Source organism: Nipponia nippon, unplaced genomic scaffold (assembly GCF_047370975.1).
Source record: "Nipponia nippon isolate SJK-2023a ecotype South Korea unplaced genomic scaffold, ASM4737097v1 scaffold_7, whole genome shotgun sequence".
Lineage (NCBI taxonomy): Eukaryota > Metazoa > Chordata > Aves > Pelecaniformes > Threskiornithidae > Nipponia > Nipponia nippon.
The window spans coordinates 50,462,473-50,473,079 of NW_028262391.1; the positions used below are offsets into that span (position 1 = coordinate 50,462,473).

The 10,607-nt window shown below is 41.9% G+C and overlaps 1 protein-coding gene across 4 annotated transcripts in view; it reads left to right on the forward strand.

Moving 5' to 3' along the window:
• The window catches only part of USP10 (ubiquitin specific peptidase 10), a 61,789-nt gene extending 52,581 nt beyond the window's left edge, over positions 1-9,208 (forward strand). For 3 of the 4 annotated variants that reach the window (XM_087738504.1, XM_087738505.1, XM_087738506.1), the window contains 3 exons: positions 577-721; positions 2,028-2,093; positions 4,384-5,489. In XM_087738504.1, the coding sequence (XP_087594630.1) occupies positions 577-721; positions 2,028-2,093; positions 4,384-4,571 (399 nt within the window). In that variant the 3' untranslated portion in view covers positions 4,572-5,489. Of the gene's footprint in view, positions 1-576; positions 722-2,027; positions 2,094-4,383; positions 5,490-5,644; positions 5,849-6,299 lie in introns of those variants that run through there. The other variant, XR_015700284.1, reaches the window with a different exon arrangement.
• Positions 9,209-10,607: the final 1,399 nt, after the last annotated feature.

Genomic DNA, 10,607 nt, shown 5'->3' on the forward strand with positions numbered 1-10,607 from the left:
AGATTCTTTTTTTGATTATAGTTAATTTCCCTGTTGAAAATGAAGAAGTGATTTGGTTTAGTTCTTATTTTTCCTTCTATTCAGCTTTCTGTAAAAAGGTGTCAGCTTTTAGAAATGAAAACTTTTGCCTCAGGTACTGAGGTGTGGTGCTGTTGTCGTCTACAGTTCAGAGTTCTCTGAATTCAGCAGCATGTGTTACAAGTTATTGACCTTTGATTAGCGTATAATAAGAATTATTAATTGCTAAACTTCCATGAGGAGTTTCTCCTGGGGGATCTCCAGCCAGGTGCTTTTAGTACTGCAGTACCTAAATATCTCTGCTTGTTCTAACATGTGACATTCTACTAAAAGGTATTGGGGTTCTCCTTTAAGACGACACTTTGGTTGAAGATCCCATGCGCTTTAAGGCATAAACTGCAGTGTTTATCGTAAATTAATATTAATTTTAAAAAATCTGTGTTTTTTCTGCTAGTGTATTTAAAATTAACTACTTATTCCTCTTTTAAAGGAGTAATTTTGAGCAGTTAACAAAAAAAATCACAGGTTTTCTTCATCTTTGTTCCATGTATGTGTTAGGTGGAGATCAGTCGAAGAGTGACACTAGAAGAACTCCCCCCTGTTCTTGTTTTACACCTCAAGCGGTTTGTATATGAGAAGACTGGTGGATGCCAGAAGCTTATCAAGAATATTGAGTATCCTGTTGATCTGGAAATTAGTAAAGGTAAAGGTTTTTTGTGTGGTTTTTTTTTTTTTTTTTAACAGAATCCCCCCCCCCCCCCCCCCTTTAGGGAAGAGATAATGTTGTGTTTCCTAGGGGTATCTGTGTTTGTTTTCTTCTTTCCTCCCAGCTTTGTGCACAAGATTTCTTCTCCATTGTTGGCTGGAAACTTAGTAATTTGGATGAATGTCTCGTATGCTGCTTTTTTCTTTTCTTTTTTTTTTTTTTCTTTTTTTCTTCTTCATAAAAAATATATTTGGGTTTCTGGGTGCAGTCTTGCCGAACCTGGCACTGCCTGTATGTGAGTTTGGGCATCCATTTTGCAAAGAACATTATGGCGAAACATCTTAACGACCTTTGCCACATCCTAGACATTGGGTTGGCCAAATAAGAGCATCCTGCAGATTTAAGGAGTAAGGTTATAGACTGCTGAGGACAAATATTGGAAGTGATCCTGTTGAATGAGGGGTATGTCCCTCCACATGGCTGTTGCCAAGTAATAGTAGATATTTGTATCTCAGATTTCATTCACAGAAGTGGCAAATGATTGTAATAAACAGTGGCTGAGCATTTTATAGAAAATGCAGCCTGGAGGCAGACAACTAAGCCATAGTTCAGAGGTTAAGCAACAAAGGTCTTTTTTAAACAAATATCCTAAGAGATACTGATTTTACAAAGTGTGAGAGCTTCCACATAATCCAGCATCTGAAGCTTGCCAAATTAAATGCATTTTGTTTTGATCTGACAAATTGGCTGTTAGCCAGTCAGTAGTTCAAATAGGGAAAAGCAAACAAACAAAATTAATGATTATTTATATCTCAAGTGAGATACGTACTTTGTCAGACAGTACCCTTTTGTTTTACTTAATATTTTATTTTAAAAATTCTTTAAAGAATGGGTATTTGTAGAACTAGTTCAGTTTGCCTTGACTGACAAAAATGGTTGTAGTATGACTTGGCATCTGAAATTGATTTTTGTCATTGTCTGACAGCAGGAATGAAAGGAAAAAAAATGAATAGTCTGATTTTTTTGCCCCCCGCCTCCCCCCCCCCCCCCCCGATTTTTCAGTGTCTTTTGTGGTATTTTTAAACCTTCCATAAATGTTAGTGTTCAGCAAACCTCAAAATTCATTCCCTTGATTACCAGGTGTCAGAGCCATGACCATTCTGTAAAGGCTTCAGAAGACGTTTTAATTATACTTTTTCTCCTTTATGCTAGTGTTGGTTTCTCTTAGAAATAATTGATCCCTTTAAAATTTGAATTTCTAACCTTGCTAACTATTGCCTTTGTGACTTTTTTCCTCCTCCAGAGCTACTATCTCCTGGTGTGAAAAGTAAAATTTTTAAAGGCCAAAGAACCTACCGGCTCTTTGCAGGTATTTTATCTATATGCCTCTAGTCCCTGTATTGCAAATACAAATTCTGCATATAGAATTCTAGAAACACTGCAGTTTCCTGGATTATATAAAATATTTTCTTTTAAATTACACTGAAGTAGCGTGTGGGTGTCCAATTCTTGTATTTAGTGGGTTTTTTGCATATATGCATATACACATGGATTGTTATATCTGGATTTATATATCTCACTGATCCAGCTTTGTGCAAAAACAGAACTCTGTAACAGATCCACCTTGAAATACAGCTGTAATATAACTGTGCCTAAAATACACCATATATTCTCAGAATAATGTTTCAAATGTCTTTAGAAGTGACTGTTTGAATGGTGACTTTGCATCTCTCTGAACCCTCAGGATGAGTATTGCTGGCAGGGTATGAATAGCATATTGTAGGTGGAAAAGTTTAACTTGGAGGAGATGATGATTTTTGTGTGAGGAAACGATGTTTTTCAGAGTGTCTGCGATGTATACGAAATATCTAAATTGGTAGTTAAGATTGGACGCTCATGTAAGAATTCGGAAGCAGCATTTTAATATTGAACAAAACAGTCTCTGGGCAGTAATGAATTTCCTGAAGTTTAACACTCCTACACGGTTTACGATTTGCACCTGCTTATTTGTGTTGGCGTCAGGAGAACATAATAAACTGGAGAACCGGAGGTCTTAACTTCCACGTCACCAAATCTGGGCCAGTGCTGGTGGCCTTATGTGACTTGGTGGTTTGGATCCAGTTTGGTGACCGCTGAGGTTACGGAAAGAAATAACATACCTGTCTCTTGTGGAAATTCAGGACTGTTTCTGGCAGTGTAATTTTTTTTTTTTTTTTATTGATAGTGGTTTTCATGGGACAAGTTTAGACAGCGTATTTAAGGTGGCTTGAAGAAAATGTGTTACTGCTGAAATATTTTGCTTACTCCTTCTATGGAAAACTACAATACTTCAGTCTTCTGTCAGTCTAGGACTTCTCATCCACAGAAACCGAGCTTGTTAGATGAATTTTAAATTACTAAAATAAGCTTTTGAAGAATGAAGTTTCAGATATCATCTAGGATATGCCTAATTATCTAACAATATATTTTAGAACATCAATAATTCAAGTTTAAGCTACTGTAAAAAAGTTATTTCCTAAATTCACCAGAATATATAGATGTAGTATATTTTGCCTTTTTGCTTTGCTTAAGTCATTCTAAAATGTTTATTTTCACAGAAGTGTGAAGAAATCTGAAGCTTGAAGTGTGACTCTAGTCTAGAAGAGTGTAAACAATTTCATAATTATATACTTATTCTTTTGTGTCAGTTATGGCAATTCTTTCAGCTTTTTATTTGTTCTTGCTAAATATATGGTTAGGGCTCACATGTTCCTAGAAGGAGTTAAATGCAATTTCTTATATGCATACTTAGAATTACAGACATAAAAGATGCCTTCCGTTCGGAGGCAGCTGCCGCACCTAGCGCCGAGAGCTCAGCATTAAGCTCTGGGTTTGGTTTCTGCAAGGAGAGCTGAGACGTCTCCCCTGCAGAGCACTTCTGACAACAGAGGGATTGAGGAAGGGGGCTGCTTTGAGTCTCTCTTGGAAGGAGCAATATTGGCAGTTAATCAAAGGTGTTCAGTTCACAGTTTTGTTAAGGAGGTTACCGAGAACTAATAAATGTGGAACTTGTAGATTGGTGCTTCAAAGAACCTGTTTTCAGAATAAAATCATAGTTAAGACAAAATGAAAAAAATGGTTAGAGGGGGAATAACTGGCTTACATTTGTAATCAACATTGTTTGAAAAGTCTTGCTTGATTTTTTTTTTTAATAGACTACTACATAGTTTTACCTGATTTTTTTCCCCCAGTAGTTTCAATAAAATACCGTTCTCATCAGCAGACACAGCGAATGTGTAGCTTAGAGTATCTCGCTGAGCGCGGCAGTACCTGTTGGCAGCTCTGAAGCGTGTGCTGCACTGTTGCAGATGGCCTTTGTGAGGCAAATCCTTCCCAGAAGATCCTCTAGGAAGTTATAAAAAGCTATTTGATGCTTTTGGATTCTTAATTTACTTAAACCTCCTTTTAGAATCATGAGATTTGGTATGCTGGAGAAACATTACTAATATTCCATAGCATCGAATGTAAAAGATTCTTGCTTGAGCCAGGTCGTACCATCTGCAAAACCATGAGTATGCTATGAAGAAAGCAATACGTGACATTTTTTTTTCTTGATTTACTTTTCAGCGGCTATTTATCTATGTATAGCGTATATGTGCATCATGAATTTCTCTTTGCAGTTGTCTATCATCATGGAAACAGCGCAACTGGTGGCCATTACACTACGGACGTCTTCCAAATTGGTCTAAATGGCTGGTTACGCATCGATGACCAGGCAGTCAAAGTGATCAACCAGTACCAGGTGGTGAAGCCGTCTGCAGAACGCACAGCCTACCTCCTGTACTACCGCCGAGTTGACCTGCTGTGAAACTTTCCCCTTTTACGCTGTGTGTGCAAGATACCTGCTTTGTAGAACGCCAACTATCACTAACTTTTTTTTCTTCTGTAAATGCTCTTTTGAGTGAATCTTTTTTCTTTTTTTTTCTTTTTTTCTTTTTTTTTTCCCTTGCAACTATGGGATAGAGTGATAAAGGAAACTACCTTGGGTTTGTGCACAACATAGTTTGTGTTGGCTTTTGACTTTGCAGAATGAAGTCACTTGGTTGAAAGACTCAGTCTCACGAATCACAAAAAAAAAAAAAATAAAAAAAAAATTAGTCTGAGTTAATGCTGAATCCTAAGATGATAAAAGGGGATTTGCATTTGATTCCCACTTTCTAATTGCGTAGTAGAAGAAAGCCCTGCACCAGCAACAGAACTTGTAGATTTCTGTGAAAATGTTTTATCTTTACTTAAGTAAAAAAAATAAAAAAAAATAAAAAAAATAAAAAGCGCTCTCTGCTTCCCCAATAGTTTTTGATAAGTGGTAAAATATGAGCCGATGTGTATGAGATGGAAATGGTCCTATGTGCTTCAAAAAATGTACAAACGTACAAAACGCAGAGTTGCTGGTTCCTAATAGGAGGACACATTTTAATAATTGTGCGATGAGAAACTGCTTAAGTACACATTGCAGATCAAATATTTGGAGTTAAGATGTTAGTCTATATAGATGGGTGATTGTAACTTTATTGCTATTAAGAAATTTCAAACTGCATTTATGCTTCTGTGTACATGAAATTAAAAAAATGGGCAAAATAATTAAGATTGATATTTCTTTAAGTCTGCTTTGTTTAATTTTGCTGTCTGCTCTCCTATAATGTTGAGTTCCTAATTGTACACAGTTTAGTGATATCTAGAAGTATAAAGTTGTCGCCCATCAATAAAAGTCACAAAGTTGGTTTAAGGTGTGTGTGTGGGTTTTGTTTTTCCTCAAGTGTCAGTTCTACCCTTGGAAACTCGAAAAATTGCTGCGTAGCACTTTTACAAGGTGTAGATCGCATTCCCCAAATGAAACGTAGATTTTTTTTTTTTTTCTTTTACAACTTCTTGAAACTTCAGAAAGGTTCCCATCCGGCATTGAGATGGAAGTGAGCTTTGAGGGGAGAGGGACAAGGAGAGATCGGTCAGCCCAGAACAGCTCCAGCCTAACGCAGGGCCCGCGCCCGGGACGCGGCAGTCGCAGGGCTGAACACCCGTCAGCCAGAAAGGGGAACCGAATCCCTTCTGCACCCTCCGTGAACACCCTGCACGGCTGGGTTTGAGGTAGATGTTTTGTTTGCCTTTGACTAAAATACTCCCTTCCTTAGCCAGCTGGCGTTTCCATTGAAAACTTTGGTAAAAATGTTTCCTTGATCAGCTTCCTGCTGCCTTCCCTGCTGCTGAGGATGATTAAAAAAAAAAATCTATATATTATTTAATCCTTAATTTGATGATAGTGGTGTTATGTGCTTATTGCATCATTGGAGAAGTGTTACAATTGTTGCCAGTGAAACGGGGCTAATTTTAGCACGGATTGTCAATAAAAGGTTTAAACTGCGTATACTCTGACCAAATACTGTTCACCTTTTAAGGTGACATTTAGGGAAAAAGAAAGTTATTTTCCACAAAGCTGGGGAAATAAAAATAGCTGCATTAATCTTACAGGCACTGTGTTCCAATAAATTCCTTTAGCATTTCTTTAAACTGCTGATTTCATTTTGCTTTGAACGGCCAGTCCGTCCAGGAGACAGGCACAGGTCTTCGGTGAAAAGCCGCTGTTTCCAGCGAAGGGAGCGGCCGCGCAAACGCCTTGGGTTTCAGCGCCTACCCCTCGCCGCGGGCGTCCCTCTTGTCTTTTCTGCCCAAGTCACACACCATTACGGAGGAGGGGAAGGTCGTTCTGCTGCTTTCTGGAGGGAGTCAGAGGCGGAGATGTTAAATCACGGCTGCAGTTCGCACAGTTCCATTGCGTAGGGCAGTCGTGGTGGATTTGCGGAAGCAAAACTCTTGTGACAGACCTGGGCGTTGGACGAGCAGCAAGACCTGCTGAAGAAAGCCCTGCTGACCTGACTTTCCTACCCTCGCGTCGGACGGTGGAGAAAGTGGGACTTCCCTGCCTCTGAATCGCTGCCGCAGGTCAGGAATGAGCGTGCTGCCCGGGGCTCCGGCGGGAAGCGGGAGCGTCGGCCCCGTGGCTGGGGCGCGGCTGGTTGGGGTGCTCCTGGCCTCTCCTCAAAGTTGAGTGATCCTCAGGTGGATGATCTTCAGTTCCTTTCTTGAGTTATTAGCGCTAATTTTATATCGCTACCGCAATCCTGATGCTGAGAAAATTTTATGGCATTTTGTCAGTCGTTTTGGACATCTAAAGGTATCATCATTTTTTTGCCGATCAGCAAATTTTATTAGTATTTTCTGATCTGAAAATTGTGACTGAGACACTGTTCTTGATTTTGGTGACATTCCATCAACTCTGAAACAATACTCTGTCCAAAGCTTGTTTTGATTTTGGCCAGTGGCAGGGAAAACCTCAGCTCCTGGCTGCTCACCGGGCACGGTGCCCCAAAGCTTGGGCTACTGAGGCAGCGTGCCAGGGGGCTGCCGACGGGTGCTTCCAGGGTTTCCCAATGCACGGCCACCCGTGATGGGAATTACCCCAGTGCCAGACCGGGTGAGGCCCTGGTTCTGCTTTGCATTTGAAATCTGGGGGGGTGGGGGTGTTCCAAATAGAAAAACCAAGTTTTGACCTTACTGTTCTGTGCTGCTTATTATTCACGTCCTGTTTCTGCACCCTGCTTGAAGGCTTGAAGTAATTTTCTGTACTGCAGAAATCTTTTTTTTTTTTTTTTTTTTTTTTCCTTTCCCTTCCTTGAGGCTGTGTTGAGTATTAGCCCGTGTCTCCAGTGGACTGTGAAAAGGTGCACTTCTGATAGTGTGGCTTACTGGAATATTCCAGATAAAATTGCAGGCGATGAGTGACTAATATATTACTTGATATCAGGTTCCTTGCAATTAACTTTGGTTTTGACTGGCCAAGATGGTCGGCTCTTGAGTTTTGACCCATGTTGCTCCAAAATTATGGATTCGGGTCTGTGGGTGGGATGTCAGGCACGTTTAGTAGAAACAAACTGGACCCCATGTTGTTGGTCTGCTCTTGCACTAACAGGACTCTCTTAATGGCGAGGGATTTCCGAGCAAAAGGCTTTCCCTGTTTTTAGATGCCTTAACCAGTTGTGGGTGGGTTTGTAATACAGGTGTATTAAACATGCAGGTATAATAAAATCATTTCATTTTTTATTTTGGGGGATGGTTGCTGTTTGCTAGCAGCCCCTGCAAGGCTTTCCCAGGACTCGGGAACGTGCGTTGAAATGAAGTTCAGCTTTTTGCTCTCTGAAGTCTTGCATTTTGTTACCTTTTGGCAAGGAAACGCTGTATTGGTCTCCGTCTTCCCGGGAATAACGAAACGAGTCTCCCTGGCTGTAGGGGACTCATCAGCTTCAGCAACGACGGCGTTCAGCCTGGAGCGGGCCCCTCTCTGTGGTGAGCAGTCCCGAGGGAGCCCAGCACAGCAGAAATAGCTTCAAAAGGGGCAAGTGGAGAAGAGAGGAAGAAACGAAGAGCAGGATGAGAAGGAAAGAATTGGTGCACAATTAATGAGACTTCAGTATTATTTCATTTAGCTGTGCCTGCGCTTCTGCTGAGGTTCGCTTAGAGTTGCTGCATATGTGATGGATTAATATTACGGTATTTAAATCACGGTTTAATCACCTAATATAGTTTTACCTAATACGGGCTTGGTCCACCCTATTTGATATTTTTTGCTATCGGGAGGTTTCTGGTGTTGAGACATACGGTTCTGCGTGCCTTTGCAGCTGTGGAAGCGCCGGGGGCTTTTCCTATGTCCTGCGCGTTATCCCCTGGGGTAAAAGAATAGAAAATGAATTTATAGCAGAACTCAAGTTCTGGTGTACAACCTAGCCCTTTCCTGTTCGTGAAAGACCTGTACAGGCATCTCATAACAAAAATTGTCAGGACTGGAAAAGATGGTAAGAGGAGCTCCTGCTGCAACAGCACAATTCACCCCGAGTCCGTATGCTCAGTTCTACGTTTTACTTGACGTGAGCAGGTTACAAGTGTTATTAATTATTTTAAAGGAAGGGCAATGAGTAATTGCCGGTTTAAAAAGCAAGTGTTGAAATCCCCTCTTAGTATGAAATGGAAGTTGTTCAGATGGTATTAATTTCTTGCTTTTTTTCACTAAGGATATTACAAATGCACTTGTTGGTAAAATCTGTGTTTTGCAGTGTATTACTCAAAGGAAAAAAAAAGTAAAAAGTATGTGGCAACAGCCCGATGTGAACACATAACCACAATTTTTATTTTCTGTATTACACTCCTCCCGTTATTGCAAAAGAAGGATTTTGTAGCCTTTTGATTATTTGCTTTGTCTGTGAGCGATTAGGTAAAAGAAAAGAAACCGACACCCAAGACACCCCCCCAATTCACCATAAATCTGGTGGTTGTTTACTGATGTTTAAACCAGGTTTTAAGAAATGGTTTTTAAAAAACGCACATGAAGACCTGAAGTTTTCAAAACCAGAAGCTTTGGGTGTGTGAGTCCAAAAGGCTGTTAGAAAAACCTCACGCCGTAAGGCGGGTCTGCGGGGGGGATGATTGGACGGGGTGGGGGAGAAAGATTACCAAAAGCACAAGGTATTTGGGGGTGGGGGGAAGCTCGTGCGGGTTTTAATTAAGAAACTGTCCTGTTTTCTGCAGTATCCCCCCGAGACGATGCCGCTGCCGAGGCGGACGGGACCGGGACGCGCTGCGGCAGAGGGCAGTGGTGGCACGCGAGTTTTGTGGTCTTGCAGCTCTGAAGCTGCTGCCCGGGCTTTGGGGAGCTCCCGGGCTGTCGGCGAGGGGGTTATCTTCCTAAATGTCCTATAAATCTTCTTGTTTGGGGGAGGAATGAAGAGTACGACAGGCAGTGGATGTTCCCAAGATGTTCGGGGATTCATGCAACTGCGGGGTTTAATCTGGGCTATTTCTAATGAGCCAAAGGATTTTGGAAAGAATTTGTATTAGCAAATAACCAGACGTAACGGCTGCAGTGCTTGTGATTGCAATTCACCTTCTCCCTTTGGGGTGAAATCTCCAAAAATGAGTGTTGCGTTAATATTTCTGAACTGTTTCAGTCTGCAGATCTGTACTGGTTACCTTATTATTAAAAAAGCGTGTTTCGACACCTCTCGCTGCAGCTGTAGCCGGGAGATGTGGTGAGCTGCAATGTCAAGGTGAGGGGGTTTGCAGTTTTTAGTTCATGTTTCCCTTGTGCTTAGAGCGGTCAGCAGTGCCCCTAAAATCCAGCAATTCATTTCTGAAATTGCTGCTCCTGTGCTTATTTCCTTGTCTTACTCGCCTAACTTTTTACCTGGGCACTGACAAAGCAGCAGAGGCGTTGGGAAGTTTTGTGGGGAGGTTTTTTCGTGCACATCATCAGCAGATTGAACATCTGGGGAAATGTTCTTTATTATGAAAAGGAGGAAAAGAAGCCGCAGGTGAGCCCGGGGGGTCGCAGTCCAGGCTGCCCCGAAACAGGACAGCAGCAAGAGAGAATAAATCAGGGTTCACAATGCCAAATATTAGCTGTGTTTGGGAGTAAATCTATAAATGCCTGGCTTTTGCTCCAGTGAGCTAGGATCCCCCCGCTGTTAATTCATCCGCTGGAGCAGCCTCCGTATAATGCCAAGGCAGCATCGTGCCGTACGGTCAAGAGACTTGGGGCATCCTCATCCCGCCCCTGGAGGAGGGCAGGACGGACGCAGCAGGGGCTTCTCGGCCACCTCTACCCCGCTGCAGCATCCTCCAGGGCAGACAGAGCCTGGGCAGGAGGGGACACGTAAGCAGAGAGCCAAGGCGAGGACGTGGCTCCCCCAGAGACCTGCGTGGCTGTGCCGCTGCCCGCACGAGTAGCTCACGGGCTGCTGGTCTCCATTACGCTCTCGTACGTGATTACCGCTGAGTTTCTGCACGTTTCCTATTGCCA